We start from the raw sequence: 22,145 nt of genomic DNA on the forward strand, positions 1-22,145 counted from the left end.
CAGTTTGCATTGAATGCCTGTATTAGTTCCTTTTGGGCAGCTTTTATTCTTGTTCAGATGCTTATTACAGTTGCATTAGTTTCCTTCCATCTACATTCCCAACTGTGTTTTCAGCAAGTATTCTTAAGCTTTATATTCTGGGTTGCTCAGTACTTCACAGCAATAGCTAAAAGAGCAGCCTAATTGTAACGGTTTCCGTTGATCACAACCTGAATCAGTGCCATTTGCAAGTTATGCCATTTTTCAATCAAAGTCATAACAGAAACGGCCAGGAGCTTATACAGAAGAACTCAGAAAGATTTATCATTGCAATTTCAATAGGCATAACATTTTCACATCCGTACTAAAACCAGCTTGGACAATCATGAACAAAGGCAAGTTTACATGCCAGCATAATCTCACTGCATTTACTACCCTTTCAACTGATGTCATATAAATTGACTGATCACTTTCTTCAAAATAGATAATTCATTGGCTAATTATATGAATCAAGCTTTTAACATTTAAGTCTGCTTGTATGATAAGGTAAAGGTACCCCTGACCGTTAGGTCCAGTCGCGGACGACTCTGGGGTTACATGCTCATCTCACTCTATAGGCCGAGGGAGCCGGCGTTTGTCCACAGACAGCTTCTGGGTCATGTGGCCAGCATGACTAAGCCGCTTCTGGCGAACCAGAGCAGCGCACGGAAACACCATTTACCTTCCCGCCGGAGCAGTACCTATTTATCTACTTGCACTTTGACATGCTTTCGAACTGCTAGGTGGACAGGAGCAGGGACCAAACAATGGGAGCTCACCCCGTTGTGGGGATTCGAACCGCCGACCTTCTGATCAGCAAGCCCTGGGCTCTGTAGTTTAGACCACAGCGCCACCTGCTTGTATGATAAGCAGAAGCAAAATAAGGTAATACTTATATTAAAGGTTATATATCCATTATATTAATTTTCATTAATGGTTACCTGGGCTGTTGTGCATGTAAACACATAGGAGGCCCAACTTCTTTATAGATGATGTTTCATTGTTAAAGGAGTCATACAGGTGGTGACCATTTTCTGCCAGTCTGCTGACACGCAGGCCGTTTTGAACCTGGAAGAGTACAGGGCATAACAGGGCGGGCTTATGCATGTTGCGCCGTGCTAAATGTTTGCCATCTGTAGTACCCCTCTTCGGACATAAATATGAGAAAGTAAACATGTAAGAGGACAATGGGGAGAAGAGCACTAGCTCTGCCACTCTCCATCACCATTTTCATTGTCTTCCAACTTGTGCAAGTCAGTGCAAATTGTGGCAAAAGGGGTGGAATTGTGCATTCATTACCTGGATTTTAATGCTTAAAGAGGCCTAGATCTGTGTCAGCCACATTGAGTACTGTGTATCTAATGCATATGTTGAGGGTTTGTAGCCAACTAAATTGCTGAGCATGTGGAATGACTTCCATGAGTGCAGTGGAACTGCTCCTCTCAATGTGTGCAAACTCCAGAGCTGTTCTAGGTATTCCCAAAACCTCTGGAGTATATTTGGGAGAAAGAGGGGAGGGGAAGTTTTGTTGCGCTCGCAGAAGTGTTCTATGCACTTACATAGTTGAATACAGCCCTTAGCTTCAGTTTAACTTCTTTTTAGTAATGTTTTTAATGTGCCTTTACACTGCAAGCCTCCTGAGAGGTCTTTTGTCCTTAAAGATATCTTCAGAGTCCTTAAAATGGCTTAAGAATCTGCTTCATTGTGAGGTTGTGTGTGTTTCACCACCCAAACGGATTGGGTTTTAAACCATCTCAAGTAGGCACAAAAAGTCAATTTAAATCAAGTTTCCCATTTTATAATTCCTGAGCAAGCGCAGATATGGATCGCTTGCCATTTGGCAAGAAGACACGAAGCCTTTTCTTTTCTAAATAGAACAGAAATCGCTTTTAACGGGTTTGGATTTTTAAAAGTGCTAACACAAAACAGTAACATGGTTCCCTGGGAGCCCTTGCTGTGTGGAAGGTTGTTACCATTCGCCCACATCCCTGCCGTCTTTTAAAACAATGAGGTTGGTGTCCTGCAAGCAGCGAAATGTACTGGACCCAGTCCAAAATATTAAGAAAACTTGAAGAACAACCTGGTTTTCCGTGTATGTGTGTGAGAGAGAGAGAGAGTTTGCTTTCTCTCCTTCATAGGCAGGCAAGAAATTATACTGTTAAGAGCTTTGAAATGACATGGTTTGCCACAGACTGCGGGAGGGAATGGGGAAAAAATCAGCGTAAACTCATAACTGCAGCTTTTGTATGAATAATGTAGCCTTCGTGTTTTTATAACCCTACCATAAAACCAATCCTGCATTAAAAAGCAATCAGAGTTATTTCCCTGCCCAGCTCTGATTGTCTTTGTGTACAAGTTGAGAGATGTATTGTACCTTTCCAGCCTCTCCAACTGCCTGTGCCTATTTTTATTTGTCAAGCTGGGGCTAGGCTGGCCCCATTCCAGATGTGTCTCACAAGATTTGGTGCTGATGATCTATTTATAGAACTGTGGTTCCATTGTCATGACAACCGTGCTAGAGGCCAAGGCGGCTGGGAGCTATTTCTGGACTTGTGCTGTAATGTAAAACTGATTGGGAGGGTTAGTGCATCCTCTAAGCCAGACTAACTTTAGACAGGCAGAAAAAGAAAAAAGACATCTACAGTTTCTTTAAATAGACTTTCCTTTTCTCTTCTTGCCTGGCAGTCTGTCTGTCTGTCTGTCCTGTAGGGCCCCAGCAATTTGCGAACGGCGTAGAGCTTACTCTCCCACAGTAACTAAACACAATTCTTGCAGCCTCCACTACATTTTGCACGCTTGCATTTTTAATTATGTATTTGAGAAAGGGCTAGTAAAGCATAGCCACGCTGGATTTTTGTTTTGTTTTGTTTGTCTAGGAAGGGTTCTTATTTTCTTTCTGAAAGTAGTGTAATGCAGCCCAATAATTTTCTGAGATAGCTGTGGTCTTCATATTCTGTAGTTTTAATTTTGTATTATTATTATTATTATTATTATTATTATTATTATTATTATTATTTTAAATGCTCTTTTGAATTCACACACCATATAAGGAACTGCAAAAAAAAAAGATTAACACAAGACGATACCAAGTATATTGAATCATAGTTCACTGCTTTTTCATTATTTGTTTGAAATTTTGACCAGTGGTCCTCCTCCACTTCCCAAGTGGCTGGAGTTATTCTGTAATTAAAGCTGATCCCGTTGTGAAAGCTGTTTTTATGTTGCACCCACGTTTGCTGTTTCCCCCACAAACTCCAAAATGTATTTCATGTATGTAACTTTTAGTCAGAGATGGATGTTTCAGCACAGTGCTTTTATTCGAAACTGCTTTCAAAGTTAACATTTGCACTTCAGTTGTTAGCACTTTTAAGCGTGAAACATCCATCATTTTTATCATTTGAGCTGAAAGGTGTGGTTTTATTTCTGCAGACAAATGGCAGCTTTGGGGGTTTTTTTTTGAGAATTTATAATTCTTTCTAATATTTTAAACAGAGTTTGCATAGATGTATAGTGGCTAAGACAGTGAGTTGGGAAGTTTTCTGTTCAAATCTCACTTCAGGCATAAACTGATAAGCCTGTAAGCAAACCATTCTTTCAGTCATAGCATACGTAGTCTCTTTCTTCATGCATATGAATATATAATACATGCCTCTCCCTCATAGGGCTGTTGTATACATAGATGGTTGAAAAAATAGATTGCAGTGCTTAAAATAGAGTCAGAAAAAAAGTTGCTTTTGGTTCCTTGCTTTTCGCATTAATTTTGTCTGGTTCTTAGAATCTAAATGGGATTATTTTGTCGAGAGAGGAGGGCACAATGTTGTTTATTCTAAATTCAGTTTACATTTTTAAGTATCTTGTTTTTGGCATAACATCCCCCTTTCATTGAGGCAGACAGTCCTTTGTTGGCAAGTTTTGTCTAACTTTTCTTTTCACTGTGTGAGTTTTAAATTTGTTAATTCTTTGATGTTCGCATAAAGAAAAAGAACATTTTTGCTTATGCACCTTTTATGACAATTAAATGTGAGCATATCTTGTTAAAGTGAGGAGGTAAAACCAGAAGTTTAAGAAGAGACCGAAAATGATAATTCCATTCTCTGCTCTTGTGGACTCACCACGCAACCACATTTTTAACTTGAAATGTCAGATTTGCCCCAATCCTTAGTAGGGAAGAATTTAGGAACATAATTGTCCTTTGGAAAAGAAATTCAAATGCGCATTATGCTTAAAGAAAATGGGAAACCCAAAAGTACTTTTTTTTTAATGTGCAGTTTGAAAATAAACTTGGAATTTGTACAGAAGTACTTCCGGCATAACATTATGGTATAGAGAAAAGATACAGAAATGTCAGAAGTCTAGAAGGAAATATCATTCATATTCCCATATATGGTGTCGCTACAAGCTTTCTCTTCCTAATCTTAAACATTGTCTTGTTTTAAGATTATTCTTATTCTTATTATTTTGGTAAACAAAAAGTATTTTACATTTGAGATTGAGAATTTATATGTGTATGTCAACCTCTCATTAGTTCACACCAACTAAATATTCAAATGACTGTTTCTCAGAAGGCAAGATTACTGGTACTCTCCTTCCTTCCTTCCTTCCTTCCTTCCTTCCTTCCTCCCTCCCTCCCTCCCTCCCTCCCCCCTTTTTTTTTAGTCCGTGTAAAATGAATTAATACTTAAAGGAGAGGGGCTTGGGTTTTTTTCTCCTCCCAAACACATTCAGAACAAGTAGAGGTAATAAATGGCAGGAGTACTGGATTTATTTATGTTTTTAATGACTCCTTTTGATTCTTTTCCAGTTGGGTAAATGGACGAATCTTTTGCTTTGGGAGCGGCATGTTAATATTTCCATAGTTGTCTTTTTCTGGTGCAGCAGTGCTCAGTCACTTATTCAGATGCTCAAAACATGAACACAAACTGTGATTGCCAGGTATGCAGGAGCACCTGCATGTGCCAAAGTTACTAAAGAAGAAACTCTTGTAATCTAAAAGTTGGTGAATGTTGGGGGAGAGGGTTAGCTTTTAATTTTAGCTCTTGCACTCTTGAGACATTTAAAAATATATTTATAGTTGTCTTAGAAGCAACCCCTCCCAATTTTTTCCACTGTATATATAGGGGGAAAGTACAAAGGGGTGTCACGTTCCTGCAATCCATCTTATGCCATTGAATTAAATCGAGGCAGGCCCCAAATAAATGCTTACAGTATCAAAAGAAATGTGTAAAAGGCAGGTTTAGTTCCCAGCCGTTGTGAAAGCTTTGCAAGATATAAAGCCTGGTTTCACATCAGCTGTCTTGGCTGCAAAGAAGTATGTGCCTAGTGATAAGTTGTCCTTTCCCTCTACTTTCTGTGGAAAGACAGAATCCTAAATTAAATGAAGCTAAATCACACAATATAATAGGCTGTCTTGTCACTATTCCTCACCTTCAGGGAGTCTTAAAGCAACATACAGATTTCTCCTACAAGAGAATGAAGGGAGAGGGCACTTCATTTTCCTACTGCTGATGTCTCACGCCTCTATAGTTTGGCAAGCATCTCAGATAAGGTGGCCAGATAAGCCATGGTTAAGCAAGACTGTCAAATTCATACACAATGTAAAACCATAGCTTAAACAAGCCTGTGGTTCATAAGTTAAAAGCAAACCATGGTGGTTGATTCCTAGAAAACAATCCAGCTGGGCTGGATTGAGACAAACAACACTTTCAGTTTTTCTTAAAAATTGTAATTTACTATTCTGTGTCAGTCCAAGACCATTTTAGAGTGCTCTGGGATCCCTAGTACTAATAACAGAAGTTTATTTCATCTGAGATTTTCATTTGAGCATTGTATGTGGCATATCCAGAAAGTTTCTCAGAGAGCTTGCTGCTTTTTTTGAAAACCCTAAAGAGCATAGTTAGCCCTTCCTTTGGCCTTTGGGACACCTATCCAGCCATTGTACAGAACTTAGGGCTCTTGGAGCTTAGCTTAATATGTGCTCCTCTTCTTCTCCCCCCCCCCCCTTTAAGCATAAATACTACATTTGGAGAGGATGTGAGTTTGTCTAGCAACTATCACACAATGTCGGGCTTTCCTCTGTCTGAATGAGTTCTGTTTTTGAATGGTGGTTGTTATATTTTGGGCAGAATGAATTTTTTATAGCATTCAGACTTCTACCCACCGTGCATGTAGCCACTGGAGTCCATCTCCTGTAAAGTGTTCTAGTGCTGCCTCTCCTGTGTCACTGGTGTTTTTCAAGGAAATCACAGGCCTAAAAATAGTCTGCATAAACAACAGCAAGACAGTTGCGTGGTGTGTGTGTTTTTCTGCTTCAATATTTGGAAATCTCTTTTTCGTTTTCTAACCGTGTCAGCATGTCCAAAACCAATGGCATTGAGTGGGGAAATAAGAACGACGTTTCTGGGCATTTACTGTAAAAATGAAACTTTTAATATTGTGTGGAAAACCTGAGGCCAACACGGATTGCACTCCTAAATTAGCATGACTTCCGGTGCCCATAGCCTCCTCCTGAAATATACATTGACATCATGATTTAAACACTACAGTTTGGAGTCCATAATAATTACCATGCATTTAGCACAGCATGTTGTCATTTGTTGGTGTACCTCCACACTTTATAAAAATAATAACCTAACCCAGCCATCTCAAAAGCCCCTGTCACTTGAGAATTTTTTTTTTATTTTTGCTGCTGGTGCACTTTTACGGTGAATCTCACTCACTGGGGATCTTGCTTGAATTCAGAGTGTCGTGTGTGTGTGTGTGTGTGTGTGTGTGTGTGTGTGTGTCTATAAAATTTGTAATATGTATAACATTTTGTTAATTTATAAGTCTGCTTTCATATACATTTCCAATTGCTTTATAACCATAAATTTAAAAATGACCAAAGATAGGTTTAAAAACAATCCTTATAAAGACAGAAGCTTTTCTCCCCTGCCCCCTAATCTTCTGCAAAAGCTTCTTAAAACCAGAACGTCTTCGGTTGTTTCCAGTAACTACAAATAGTGGGGGACTGTTGTACCTCAGCAGGGACACTGGTCCACAGAAGAAAATTGAACACACTGAAAGCTCTGCTGCAAGTTGCTACGGAGTCAGCTTTTCATATTTTAGGAATTCCAAGGACAGACTTCCTTGCAGAATGTAGTGAACTACAGATTATGTAAGGGATAAAGGTGGTCTCTCGAATAGCCTGGTCTCAAGCTGTATAGGCCCTTTTATGTTAGTATGAAAACCTTGAACTTGGCCCAGTAACAGGTTGGTAGTCAGTGTAGATCCGGCACATAAGGTGTTAGACGGGCAACTCCCAATTTACATGGGGTTTACGTTCTGAGGAGTGCAAGCCTCTGTTAACTCTAGCTGGAAACTGTTTCAGATTGGTTCAGAAATCAGCCAAGCAAGCTGCTGCTTAATTTGGGGAGAATTAGTTTGCCTTATTTTGAGGCAGTCTAGTGTGAGTTGTAGAGAGCCTACCTATCGCTAGTTGGAACATATAGTTAGACACATTGGCCAATTAAATGAGAAGAAGTAATTTGTATTTCTGCAGCATGTTCCGTTCGTACATCGCACAGAGAAGGATTCAGTTGTCAAGAATATCAGTGTAATACCCTAAAAAACTCATGCTATCAACCAAGTATGCAGATACAGGGTAATATATAATACTCTGATTAAACACGTGAGACACGAAGACATTGCAAGTTTTAGAAGTTGCTTTTGACATCTAATATGAGGCGAATGTGAAGGAAGAGAAGAATTTCCCCACTTGTGTTTGTAGTCGGATTTTTTAAAGCTCATTGTTCAACATTGCTGTAGTGGAAGAAGAGGTCAGGAACAGATTTAAGGTGAATCTGAGAAAGGCAGTATGTGGATAAATGGCCCAGGTTTTCTGTGACGTCTCCATCTTTTACGTAGTGGTATTGTCTCAAAACACAATCCGATGAAAGCAGTTTTGTTCTGTGAATTTGAGTATGTATAGTTCTGACTCCTACCTCCCCCCCCCCCTTCTGAAATGGTACATAATTTTAAGGCAATTCATTGTAAATTGTAATTTGATTTCAAGTCTTTATTTTAATGTCATCTTCACATGTAAGTAGGAATCTTTTGTGACGGAGACCCATTAGAGCCACTGGGACAGGCTACATAAGGAGCCCAAGAATTACTAAATTGGGTTAGGCAAGTGGTCCTATCTGCTGATTCTGTCCAGCATTCTTTCTACTGATATTGACACATGCGAGTCTTTTGGGACACAATTATACTCGAGCCCCAGGCTCCCCTCACCTCCTCCCACTCAGATCAGTTCCAAGGGAGGAGATTGAAAGTTGCTTCTTTTGATTTTAGCCTCTAATGATTAGAACATTACACCCAAGCCCTTGTTAGTTTCAGCTGCTTGGTTAAAAAAAAGTCAGGACCAAACCATCATTTAAAAACTTGTTTAAAACAGGACGCAGAGTGTTTTCAGGCACCTTCTCCTGGCAAGTGGAGGGGGAGGCACAAGCCCAAGATTTGAGTAGACTTGCTTACATAATACTAAACCGTGGTTTAGAATTACATCTGAACAAATCCTGCCTCTGATAATAAGAAGTGAGATTTTAACTATCCTAGCTAATAGCACGCAATAGACTTTAGTTCTCTCTGGAAATCCTTTAAAAAGCGAGTAATGGTACTGCTCACTATAATATGATATCAGTTTCATGGGCTAATTTCAAATCTTGTGAAGGAGTATTTCCTCTTAAGACAAAGAATTATATTTGTGTGTGTGTGTGTGTGTTTAGTATGACTTTGTTGCTTTGGTTATGCACCTAGAATTACTCATTTTAGAAGTCCCATATTGCAACCACCAAGGCAGTTTCTTTCCTAAGCTATAAAGCCCTATTTGACCTTAATGGTTTCATCTTTCTCCCCACGCATACATTTTTATTTTTCATTTCTTTTGCCTTCCGAGTTTTTTAAGGCACATGTATGTGAATATTCTATGCTTGAGTTACAACATTATGATTATCATTATGCATCATTATTCACATGCATAACATTCCCATGTTATGCATGTGAATAATGATGCATAATAGGAGTCAAACCACATCTGGGAGGGGGGGCACAGGTTCCCCACACCTGACGTTACTGCGCATAAATCCCACCCTCCTGCTTAAGCCCCAATCGAAGGGTTGTTAGTGTATACGAAGAAGAAGTTGCTTACTTCTTTTCATTTCGGATCATACTTACAAGGTATTCCAGATTTCAGCCTTCTGTCTGCAGGGGAACAACCTGACCATTTTGAAACCCAAACATCTTATCTATTTGTACTAGTAATTGAAGCTTGCGTTTTGCACATTCCTGGCTGCTGCCGCGGTAGGAGACACCCCCCCCCATAAGGGATGATTCAAGTACAGTATGCAAAGTAGCAATAGAAACTCAATCACCCCATACGCAGCTTATTCTGTGCTGGAGCACCGTCCTCTATCATTAGGGAAATAGCATGTCTTCAGTTGTGACTGTTACATGTAAAACACACGTACCAAAACCGTTCAGACCTTTTAAAGAATCGGAGTATCTCAGGCTGCATGTGTACCTTTCAGCCATCTTTTCTTTTTCTTTCTCTTTACTTTTTTAAAAAAGTAATCAGTGCGTTTACTTTAGTAGACACCAAATTAATCATTCTATGTCATGTGGAAATATCCTAAAATGTGTGCTACACTAAGTGAGGGAAACCCACAATGGGGTGAGATAATACTGCAGTTTGGCTTTATTTATAGCTTATACTTCGATCTCATGGCTATTTTAATACGACTCGGTAATGTGGAAGCTGTGTTTCTGGCCCTCTGCTGGATGACACTGATAAATACATTTTCCTGTTACTTTAACAGCTTACTTTTAAAATAACGTGTGCTTTCCCAACATATAAAGAAAATCAAAATATGAAAGAAAATCAAGAATAAAAATATTTAATGGAACCTCAAGAAACACTTGGAAACAACAGTAGATTATAAAAGAATGTTAGCAACGGCTATTATGCAATTTTACCAATGCAGATAATTTTTCTTCTCTAGTTTTCTAGACAAGATTGACATAGTCAAGCAAAATGAATACACACCGTCTGACCAGGTGAGTAAAACAGCTTGTGAGAAAACAAGTTGACACATTTGTTTAAACATTTATGTTCTGCGTTTCGGGAACATCCTCTACAAAGCACCTAACAACGTCAAATAAAACCCAGCTCTGCCCGACAGTAGACTATAAAAATGCAAAATACCAGTACAGCTAAATAACAGAGCCACTTTTTTTAAAAGGCATATAGAAATAGAATAGAAAACATAATGCAGATTATAAGGACAATATAACAAGAATTGAAAACTGCAGAAGTAAAATAGGCTAATTTGGGAAGACTGGGGGGGGGCGAGTTTTCAACAATATGACAGTGTTGGGGCTGTGAAGGAAGTGAATTCCAGAGCACTGGTGCCCCAGCACTAAAAGCACCTGCTTGAGTGGCAGGATTCCATCCTGCAGGGGCATATGCCACCATCAACAGATCTCCACAAGTCTAAGTGTCTGGCGTGGGGTGTTCTGGGGGAAGCAGCTTTTCAGATACACTGGTCCCGGACCACATAGGCCTATGTTTGCTCACTATTTTTCTGTGTCCAATCCCCTTTTACTCACATGCCACTATTATTATTATTATTATTATTATTATTATTATTATTATTAATTTATTTCTTATTTATACCCCGCCCATCTGGCTGAGTTTCCCCAGCCACTCTCAGCGGCTCCCAATCGAGTGTTAAAAACAATAAAGCATTAAATATTAAAAACTTCCCTGAATAGGGCAGCCTTCAGATGTCTTTTAAAAATAGGATAGCTGCTTATTTCCTTGATGGGGGGGGGCGTTCCACAGGGTGGGCGCCACTACCAAGAAGGCCCTCGGCGCTGGATCTCAGTGAACGATGGGGGTGGAGACGCTCCTTCAGGTATACAGGGCCGAGGCCGTTTAGGGCTTTAAAGATCAGCCCCAACACTTTGAATTGTGCTCGGAAACGTACTGGGAGCCAATGCAGATCTCTCGGGACCGGTGTTATATGGTCCCAGCGGCCGCTCCCAGTCACCGGTCTAGCTGCCACATTCTGGATTAATTGCAGTTTCCGGGTAACCTTCAAAGGTAGCCCCACATAGAACGCATTGCAGTAGTCCAAGCGGGAGATAACTAGAGCATGCACCACTCTGGCGAGACAGTCCACAGGCAGGTAGGGTCTCAGCCTAAATGCCGACCAACCCTTTGATAGTGCTGCTTATTCTGATCTCCCCCCAATAGAATACTGTTCTGTCTGTCATTCAGGCTCGTTTTCTTTTCAAGCCCACCACATTGTGGGGAGAGGGCAGGGGACTCCTTATTAGTAACTGGCCTTTTCCCCCCCATTTTCTTTAAGGACCTTCTTAGATGCAGAGTTCTGACATCAGGAATATTTGAAACCAAGTTTCAGGTGGACAAAGTAAACTTCCAGTAAGTATAACTAAACACGGCACTCCAATTCAGACTTGATTAAGCTAAGCTATTCAAACATATTTACCATGTGATAATTAGATAAAATCTTGTGTAACTACAGTGGGATAACTGTTTTGGATAGAATCCTCTAGATTGGATTGCAAAAAGATTCATGTATTTTTACTACTACTACTACAACAACAACAACAACATGCACCAAATATTTAATCAAGTTTCAACTTGTAAAAGTGATAATTGGAAGAGTACCTTTTGATTAACATGCTACTAAGGCCTTTGTATAAGTTGTCAGAGCCTGCAGAGCTCCACATAATTTTAACTTCTTATTTTGGTGGACCCTAGTTGAGAGGGAAGGATCTAAAGTCACTTCACTGATTGTGTCAAATACACTGCTTCACTGGCTCAGACACTCAGTTTAAATAAGAGAAGCTCTAATGGGTCACTCACACATTTATTTTCCTTTCTAGCATGTTTGATGTTGGCGGGCAAAGAGATGAACGCCGAAAATGGATCCAGTGTTTTAATGGTAAGATTGAAAATGCATCATACAAGCTACATAGTGAATATTTTGTCTTGGCAATGTACATGATATCATCTCCAGCTCCGTTTACATCTTGTCCTTCTGATCTTTTGTGCCCTCGTACAACCCTTTTCCGTTTACATTCTGACCTCCCGCATGTGCCTAGAAGATCTTAAATTTTGTCCTCTCCTCCATTCTATCCCATGCTCTACCATTCATTTCCACCAGAAAGAGATTAGAGCACAGAGAAGGCTTGCAAAGGTTTTGTGGTGTTACAGATTATTTTGTTTTTGTTTCTTTTAGATGTGACTGCTATCATATTTGTGGTGGCCAGCAGTAGCTACAATATGGTTATACGAGAGGACAATCAGACCAACCGGCTTCAAGAAGCATTAAACCTTTTCAAGAGTATCTGGAACAACAGGTCCGTCTCTTCAGATCTGATCAGTCGTACCCTTAATTAGCAATGCTATATTATAATTGAGTTGTGACAGCAAAAATACTGTGTAGAGTGCTAAAATGGTGTAAATATAAAATAGAGGAGTTTATGCATTTATTTAGTGAAATGATCGTACTAGTGAGTATTTGAGTAAAAGGCAAAAGATTTATACAATCTGAAGAGAAACCAGAGTATGTGGTGCAATTGTATAGAAATCCGTGAATTTTGGAATAATATATGCGAGGAACTCAAAAAAACTACTTGAACTTACTTTTTAAAAAAGACCGGAAATTTTCCTCCTAAGCATGCTGCCAAAGGAATTTGGAAAAGCAAAAAGACCATTGACCATGTATGGGATAATGGTCAAAGCTGTCAGAATACTAGTGGCAAGAAACTGGAAGAGTCATTCAATACCCAGTATAGTGGATTGGCAGAATCTAATGGTAGAATACCTGCAGCTAGCAAAGATGACAGGAAGAGTTACGAGGTCAGACAAAACAGAGAGTTTATAAGGAATAGAGAATATATAAAGAATACTAAAAAAATAATGCTGAAAACAGAAATCTCCTGGCAGAATTAGACTGATCCTTGAAATTCATAAAAGGTAACTGAGGTATAATGAAAAATCACAAGAAACAAGTAACTATTCGGTAACAGATAAAGCACAATGAGAATACTTGGAAGTCTTTTTAAATATTTGCAGCACTTTTTATATCTAATTGTGTGAATAATCATTTCATTAACAAAATACTTAATGTTGAGGAATTCCATAATTACGTATGTTTTTTCTCTTCTTTTTTCCCCCTTGATTTTTATACACTTGTCCTTATCTTGCATTTTTCTTTTCTTTCTTTCTTTCTTTCTTTCTTTCTTTCTTTCTTTCTTTCTTATGTTGTAAGCTTGTAATGGCAAATACTGTATGGATGTATCCATTTTAACTCAATAAAAATTGACTAAAAAGAGTGAGAGAGAAGTATTTGAGGCAACCAGGAAAACTTTTGGGAATACAGGCGGGGAGCATTTTGCACAGGGATTCTGTTTCTGGCCCCCACATGCGTCAGTGGCATGCATATAAGAGTGCCCCCCCATTACTTCCCCATTTCTCTTTCTTCTGGGTACAAAAGGACCCCTGCGACGGTGATCATGTGTCAGTTGGACGCGCCTAAAATATTCACCGCCTATAGTTTCCAGATAATGCACAGATGCTGTTGCCATGGTTTATACTGCTTTATTTCGTTTATTTTGGCCGCAGCTTTTAACAGTACATTGGCTTTCATTTTCTGTAGGTGGCTACGGACCATTTCAGTAATTCTTTTCCTGAACAAGCAGGATTTGCTAGCAGAGAAGGTTTTGGCAGGGAAATCTAAGATTGAAGACTACTTTCCAGAATTCGATCGCTACACTACACCAGATGATGGTAAGAAACTCGACATTTTGCACAGCTCTAATAGCAAAATAGACTCTCTAGCATTCAGTTATCTTAGACTGGGGAATGAGGGTCAGGAGAAGGAAGGAAGTTCTGCATTAGTGATGAATTCTGCTCTGTAAGTCTTAAGTGGTAGACGACACGTGCTTGCTATTTTCAATCTATTAATTTTTTGTAAAGTGTCAGATTATGCAAGATTTGTCTCCTGTTTGATGCACAACTGTACACAATTATTAAATGTCGTTTTGTTTCTTTGATACAACTGCCTTTCGCCTCCAATCAGGCCGGTTGCAGTTCAAACAAGGTGAATGCTTTATCTGGTTAAAACAATGCCAATGATACTTATATTGAAGAGTTTCCAGATAGTGGGTTGCATCTAGCCAAGTCATTTTGCAAGTGAAATGACTTCTACTCGCGCAACAGAAGTTCCTCCCCCCCCCCCCCCCGGCCTCCTACCCCATTCTGTTCTGCGCAGTAACTTAGTTGCATTCAACCCAATAGATTTTAGATCAGCCTTTCTCAACCTGGTGCCCTACAAATGTCTTGGACTTCAACTCCCATCAGCCTCAGCAAACATGGTTGGGAGTCGTAGTCCAAAAGCATTTAGAAGCCGGGGGGCGGGAGAGACACTTTTAGATGACGGTGCATAAATTATAAGAGCTTGGATCCAAAGATGTCCTTTCATTATCCAAAAGCCTCTTCTGCTTGCGAAAGGGCTGTTTACAAAAGCGATCCAAAATCCCAAAAAGTCCTTCCATTTTTGCAGACTCCTGACCAAGATTTGTGCAGTGTACTTTCAATTCCCTTTTACGGCCCACTAGAGTCTATATGCTACATCCTATAACTTCCTTATTCACGGTGTTTCTCGTGCTGTAACGCAACCCCTGCAAGATTGTGGTTGTGCACTCTTGAGAAGCATTCCACCAGCGCTAAGCTATTGCTTCCTTTCACTTCTTTGGATCCAAGCCAAGATATTTATATGAATTCCTATTTTAAGATAATCTTGTTTTTGTTTTTTTTAAATTGAGCAGCAATACCGGAACCTGGTGAGGATCCTAGAGTTACAAGGGCCAAGTATTTTATTAGAGATGAATTTCTTGTAAGTATGCTTTCCTCAGTATTCCTAAGAGTATCTTCCCCCGACTGCACCCTCCTTTGCTTTTAAATGCAATCCATTCTGGTACAGGCGACTCCCCATTTACGTTGGGGTTATGTTCCCAGGTACCGTGCATGTACGTGAAATCGTGTGTCGTGGGGAACACCATCTGAAAAGCCTGTAAACAACTCTCTAAACCTCTGGAAACCCCTTTTAAAAACCAGCAAAATCTCCTGGGATTGCTAGCCATTTCCCCTTCACTTTTCACTCCATTTTTGCAGTTTTAGTTCTCTTTTCAGGCTGTTTTTGCCATTTTCACTGCGCGAATCGAATGCGTGCAACTGCATTTAGAGCTGCATGTCTTTTCATTTGCAAGATCAGCTGCTTGGATTAGTGGCATTATTATTATTTTTTACAAGAAGCAGCAGGGGAGAATTCTAGAGGCTGTATCCCAGCACCTTCTGTGATGTTGCGAGAGATATGGGTGCATCCCCCCTCTCATTGTGTGCTTTCAGTAGCAAAAGTCTTGGGCTTGCCCTGCTATCACCTTTCCCTCACGTAAACTTACGTATGGGGCAGGATTTGTTTCATTCGCTTTTTGCAGCAGAACTATCCCGGGCACGCTTGCAGATTCTGCCATGCATTTAAGTGTGTAAAATATAGTTTGTGCTTGCTTGCTTGCTTCCTTGTTTGTTTGTTTGTTTAATAAAGAAAGATGCATGCAAATATGTATTTCACTGGTGAACGTATCAAAATGTGTATTTTACTTGGGAGGGGGAGCGAGGTGCACAAAATGTATGTTGGGGAACAAAATGTGATGCAGTGGCCGACAAGCGAGTTGCAGCAAGACCGAAATGGATGGATTTAGCTGTGCAGCTCATCCATAGCATAATCCCATTCTGGAACTGTACATCTATAGTGCATTCTTAAGGTTTGAAGAGAGGTGGTGGAGGGGTGACGCTACAGGAATTTCTTCCACCTTACCCTGTGCCTTCTCTGGGTTCTTGCTGGCAGGGCAGAAGAGATGGTAAAAGTAGCGCTCTTGCTTTTTCTGATCTAAATAGAATTGAAGTAGGCCAATTCTCAGGTTAACGCGATTTTCTCCTTGGGTCTGGTGCATTGTCAGGGGACTGGGAAGGTAATGAATCCTTTGGACTAGTGTCTTTCCTTGGTCCACCTCCAGCATGCCTCTGGAAGGACCAGGGGTTCTCCGGGAGCATCAGGGGCTGCGTACATTATGGCAGGGATGGGGCGATCCAACATCACCTCTACTTCTCTGAGGTTAGAGCTCTCTCTTTTAGCCTGGAAGGAGGGAGGTCCAATGCTGCTTTTGACCACCAGGACACACTCCTGAGGACAATGGGATTGGCGTATTGGTTTTGCTGAATAATGATTTTGTGTCAGTGATCATTGGTAGTGACACAGAAGAATGTTGGTTAGAAAAAGTGTCCTTTCTCTACCTGGACACGAGCAGGTTTTGAAAGAAAATTGCACATTTTGTACAGTGGTACCTCGAGTTACAAACGCTTCAGGTTACAAATTCTGCTAACCTGGAAGAGTTACCTCGAGTTGAGAACTTTACCCTAGGATGAGAACAGAAATGGTGTGTCGGCGGCACAGCAGCAGCAAGAGGCCCCATTAGCAAAAGCACGCCTCTAGTTAAGAACAGCTTCAAGTTAAGAACGGACCTCCGGAACAAATTAAGTTCGTAACTAGAGGTACCACTGTAGTGAATTATCAGTCTGACTTTTCGGTAATGGCAAATAATTAGCATCTTTGTAAGTTTTCCTGCCACTTGTTCCGACATAGTTCTGTTCTGTTCGACATTTTGCCATGGAAATCGAATTATTGGAGCCGGGGGTGTTGGGGGGAAGAGATAAGTCACTATGAGGAACAATTCTCATTACCCCTGTTCCACGACCTCTCGTGCTTTTGACATGCATACCAATTGTTTGTCCCTCTTGCAGAGAATCAGCACAGCAAGTGGAGATGGAAGACACTACTGCTACCCTCACTTCACCTGTGCAGTGGATACAGAAAACATCCGGAGGGTTTTCAATGACTGTCGGGACATTATCCAACGGATGCACCTTCGTCAATATGAGTTATTGTGATGGAGAGCACTTTTTCTCTGTTTTGGACTCCTTATTCCTTATTAAAAAGAAAAAAAAAACCTTGCCCACATAGGGTGGAAGAAAAACTGTTGCAATCTCCCTCTGATTTGCATCCCTCAACCTTTTCTCCTTGCTGGACAAATAGCAGCACTTCTAAGCTTGCTTGTTTCACTCCCTTGGAACAGTTTGAGACGGCCCATGAAATGTAAAAGGCCATTTCTGCGAGCGGGAGGGAGGGGGGCGTTTTTTCCCCTCTTAACACTGTCATTAACAAAATAATAATAATAATAAATAACACCCTGAAAGTGGAACACCTGAGAGGATTTGGGATTAAAGTTAAATATTAAAAAAGCAAACAAACAAAAGAGAAAATGGGAGAGAGAACTTTAGGTAATTAGCACAGTTTGTGGGCATAATCCTGTATCCCATGATTTCAACTTTGTTATCCATTCACTGCATCAGACTCAAGAAGGTGCCAAGTCACAGACCAAGTTGAAAGGACAGGCGCTTGAGTTTGGTTCTCTGCCTCTGAATGTGACTTTTGAGCAGAAATACTGACAATTCTACAGCAGATCTAGACAGTAGAAAACCAACTGCTACCTTCAGAAAGGTGTTGTTGAACCATGACGGTCCTCTGGTGACTGGGGACATCGCTAAATGAACTGCATTATGGCCTGTGATTGCAGAAAGAGTTAACCACACACTGTTTTTTCAGTTTGTCCACTGATGATCCTGTCTGCTATATAGATATATATATATATACATATATATATAAATCATTATCTGGACTGTCGTCCTCACAATCTCCCCTTCTTTCTTTCTCTCTCCCCTTCTCCTTCTATTGCCTTCCCGTAACCTCTCTTCCCAATTTTTATTTTACTGCTGGATTATTATTCTTGTACAGACTGTAAAATGTATTATTTTGTACAACTTTATTGAAAAAAAAATAACTTGTAGAAGATCTTTGTGCCTTGATTATGGCTGTACCCGTGCAATGAGCTAAGATGTAAGTATGTTTGATTGCGCTGTACAGCTTTGTCAACCCTATCTGCAGCAGTTGCTCAAGGTAGGGAAAATTTATCTGTAGTTTAGGGTTTTTTTCTGGTTTATAAAAGGAGGAGGGGAAAAAAATACTGTTTAGTATTAAAAAAAAAAAGTACAAATCGTGCAAACGTAACCACTTTAAAAGTGAGGTCTACAACAAGTGACCAGATGTTGCAGCATCATGCTTTTTAATTTTTAGCTTTAACTCATTTAAATCTCTATCCAAATGCAAAACATGGCTTGTTTCTACATAAACCAAATTTTGCTACAAATTATAAATGTTAGTCTTTGTCATTCATAGTCTTTTTTTTGTGCAAAAGGACAAAAACAGAACAAAAAAAAGCAAACACATAGGCATTGCACAGGCCTGGTGGCCGTCTCTGTGCCAGTCACATGCTTTTCCACCACCACTATTTCTGCGTGGGCATAAGACTCCCATAATTGCAACGTAATTACCTTGCCCCTGGATTTGGCCACTCGATTTCAGTTTCAAACGACATTTTACTTCTCTTTTAATAAAGAGAGACTTTAAATTTTTGTTTTATATTAACTATATAAGTAGCTTAAAGTTGAGGAGTGTGGATTTTTTTTTCTTAAACTTGAATAATTTATGCAAATCATATGCTTAGAACAACATGTGGTACAGTTTTTTTAACAAAGAGCAAAAATCACTGTAGCAATAAGAGAGCATGTAATTTTAGTAACTACACCGCTTTATATTTTATACTAAGGTGTTTTATGTCTTTGTGAGAGTATTACTTTTTCATGTGTCTGAACCTACATGTACAAATTTGTACAAAGTCTAAAATTACCGCTGTACATCTAGATCAACTACATTAACTCAAGCCACCCTTTGCCCCATCCTGAAAAATGGGGCGAGGAGGAAATCTAGATTCCAATACATCGATTATTTTTTTAATTGCCTTTTTTACACGTTAGCTTATCTTACACCCACCAGACATGACATTAGTTTCTCTCTTGGGAAGAAGTCCCACTTTAGAAGCTGTGCTGTGGCCAATAATTTCTACAAGTGCCAGAAACCTTAACGTTAAGAACCACAGGTGTTGAGAATCGTGACAAGGACAGGTGTAATTAATTCTATAGTGGGGGGGGGAATTCCCTGTCTCCTTTAATATACGCAGAATGGGTATGAACCATTCACCAGGTAGAACAAAAACAATTGCATTGTTCACTGCAAAACACACACACACTTCAATGCTGTGAAAGTGAGGGGGCGAAGACAAGAACATGCCATTGAGACTTTCTTCCCGTTTTCCATTGCTGCAGTGTCCTGATGAGAGCCAAGCCCTGTCTGATTTTTTTTTTTAAAAAAACTAGCTTGCCTCATCAGTTGTGGGGACTGCAGTTGTGTGAAGCAACTGAGGAAGCCCTAGCTGTGTCCGCAATTCCCTCAGGCTCCCATAATAGCTCCTTTGGATAGCAGCCTGGGCCTGCGGTGTAGCCAATTCAAATTTAGCAGACGGTCCGTTTTAACGTAGTAGGATGAGCTGCCTTGTGAACGTTTGCGATCCGTTGCAAAGCCTGTTCCAGAAACACACCTTTGCCAGTATAAGACTTAGCTAGTGCCTGATGGGATTCCATAGAGCAGAACACACACACACACACACACACACACACACACACACTTAAAAATGTGAGCCTTAATTTTTGCTATAAAAGTAAAAAACAAAAAACCTAAGTTTAGTGCCAAACCTATTTTTATTACCTCTTTAAACCTGGGGGGGGGTGGAGGGGGGGAGATAATACAAGAAACAAATCAGTAAGGATAGAAACTATTTGCAAAGAACGAACTGAGAAAAACAAAAGCATCGCCTTTTATTAAACAGTAGCAAAGACCCCCTTCCATTGGTGAAGAGATTAAGCAAGCATATGTAACAAAGGGCGTGTGTGCATGCCATACACGGGTACACACGCCGTTTAAAATACACCACCTATAAAGCTTTATATGAATGGAAATGTTTGAGGTCCTTTTTTTAAAGTTGGGTGGGTGAAGGGAGTGTTTTGGAACCAGTTTTGGCTGCAAATGAATGGAGAGTGGTGTGTGTGTGTGTGTGTGTGTGTCTCATCTCAGTATTGCCTCTTGTTAGTCTGTCTCTTTTAAGTTTTTGCAGTTTGGTGGTCTGGTAAATGCAAGTCTTATTTTAACAGCTTTTTCTCTTTGTTTTGTTTTTATTTTTAATACAAAAAAACCCATAAAGCTTTGATGCTTGCTATTTAATTCTGTGTTTTCTTCTGTCTCTAATTTAGCTGACTTAATTTTGCAGTCGTTTGAACCATTCCAACCTAATGCTCATCTTTCCCTTGGACTTTATTTTTTTCTATTTATTTGTTGGAGACTCCTGTTCAAATAATAATCAGGATTGAGGATTCTGGATTTGCATCTGTCACCTGCTTCAGGAATTTCTGGCTTTTTACAACCAATGTGTATTTTCTTCCCCAAGTATTCATTGCGACTCTCAGAAATACAATTACTACCACTTCTATCAATAAAGCCAACTCAGTGTCTTAGGGACACATGTGCATCCTGTCTATATTGACCAAGATGTGTCACGAATTCCACTGTGAAGCCAAAATGAAAGTCTAAAAATTCCCCCACACTACATTTTTGCTATTAACCCCGCTTGGTTGGCCCTTTTAAAGGATTTCTACTGTGGAGACATATTTTGGTTTGTTGAAGTTATGCAACTCTTTCGTTGGATAAGCTCAGGGTTTTTTAAATTACTAATTGAAGATAATGTTTGAGGAGGGTTTTCTTTTGCAAGTGTGTTAATTCCAAAACATTTGGATTTACAACATAACCCTCAGCATGCTGGTCTCCTGCATTTAGTCTGAATACTTTAGGTATTTTGTACAAATGAGAATAATAAATTGTAGAGAGAGTGTGGTTTTCAAAACAAGACTGTGTGCTGTAGAAATAACATTCTAACCAAACATTTTTATTTAGCAAAACAAGTTTTAGGGCGCTAAGTGTTTCCAGGAATCAATGGTGCTGTTTCGCCACTTTATTATACTAATGGGAATATGCTGGGGATGAAAGAGCACTGAGACCTGATTGAGTTAATTCCCAAAATATTTTACCATACTTGCACCACACTCTGGATCGTGTTTTTTCCCCCAGAAACATAGCATTGATAGTGTGATATTTTGTGTTTTCCTTGGTTTATTCCTCATGGCAAAGCCATTGGACCCAATCCATGGCAAGGTGGAGACACTTTTGCGTAGTCTGATCCTATATGGCTCCAGTAAAGCTATAAAAACGAAAGACAAAATGGCATAGGTGTACCGATAGTTAATGGTTTTTATTTGTTGTTGGAGCAACTCAGAACCAGATCTGTGGGGTCATGGCTTCTGCACCATAAAGGTAAGTTATTGATCATGATTCATGGCTTCTCCTTGAGGGTGGTAAAAGAAAGTGCCCACTTAATCATTATCTGTACCCCGCATAGTTCCTATTTTCATACAGTGCCCGACAAAATGTCATACAAAAGCATCTTTTGTTGCAAAGGTAAAATAAAGTTGTACCTCAGAAGTCGAATGCCACAACATGGGTTCTGCTGCTTCCGATTGGCTGCAGGAGCTTCCTGCAGCCAATCAGAAGCCGTGCCTCGGTTTCCAAACGTTTCGGAAGTTGGACAGATTTACGGAACAGATTCCGTTCGACTTCTGAGGTACAACTGTATTTCATCAGGCCTTTCAAATCAGGAAAATCACCATTCATTGATATTTTTTTAAAGGGAAAATAATGCTATCAAGCATTTAAATTAATTAAAATACTCCCATTTGATCAAATTTACATTAAAGGTTAAAGTACATTTTTAAAAGCCTGAAACGCAGTTATAGTGATACTGTCTAAAAAGCAGTCTGTTAACACATTCAGTAATATATTTTATAGAAGTTAACCGAGATGGGATAAGTGCGTTGGATTTTTGAGAGCAACTGGTTCCATGGTTAAACATTGTTCCATACGGTGGGATCCTGTTCTACCTGC

General features: G+C 39.8%; 1 protein-coding gene across 5 annotated transcripts in view; it reads left to right on the forward strand.

Moving 5' to 3' along the window:
* Positions 1-20,671, forward strand: part of GNAS (GNAS complex locus) — a 179,179-nt gene extending 158,508 nt beyond the window's left edge. For 2 of the 5 annotated variants that reach the window (XM_053394381.1, XM_053394384.1), the window contains exons 6-12: positions 10,053-10,107; positions 11,424-11,497; positions 11,965-12,023; positions 12,321-12,441; positions 13,743-13,873; positions 14,914-14,981; positions 16,946-20,375. In XM_053394381.1, the coding sequence (XP_053250356.1) occupies positions 10,053-10,107; positions 11,424-11,497; positions 11,965-12,023; positions 12,321-12,441; positions 13,743-13,873; positions 14,914-14,981; positions 16,946-17,092 (655 nt within the window). In that variant the 3' untranslated portion in view covers positions 17,093-20,375. Of the gene's footprint in view, positions 1-10,052; positions 10,108-11,423; positions 11,498-11,964; positions 12,024-12,320; positions 12,442-13,742; positions 13,874-14,910; positions 14,982-16,945 lie in introns of all 5 variants that reach the window. The other 3 variants (XM_053394383.1, XM_053394382.1, XM_053394380.1) reach the window with 2 other exon arrangements.
* The last annotated feature ends 1,474 nt before the right edge of the window (positions 20,672-22,145 follow it).

The sequence above is a fragment of the Podarcis raffonei genome, chromosome 6 (assembly GCF_027172205.1).
Source record: "Podarcis raffonei isolate rPodRaf1 chromosome 6, rPodRaf1.pri, whole genome shotgun sequence".
Classification (NCBI taxonomy): domain Eukaryota; kingdom Metazoa; phylum Chordata; class Lepidosauria; order Squamata; family Lacertidae; genus Podarcis; species Podarcis raffonei.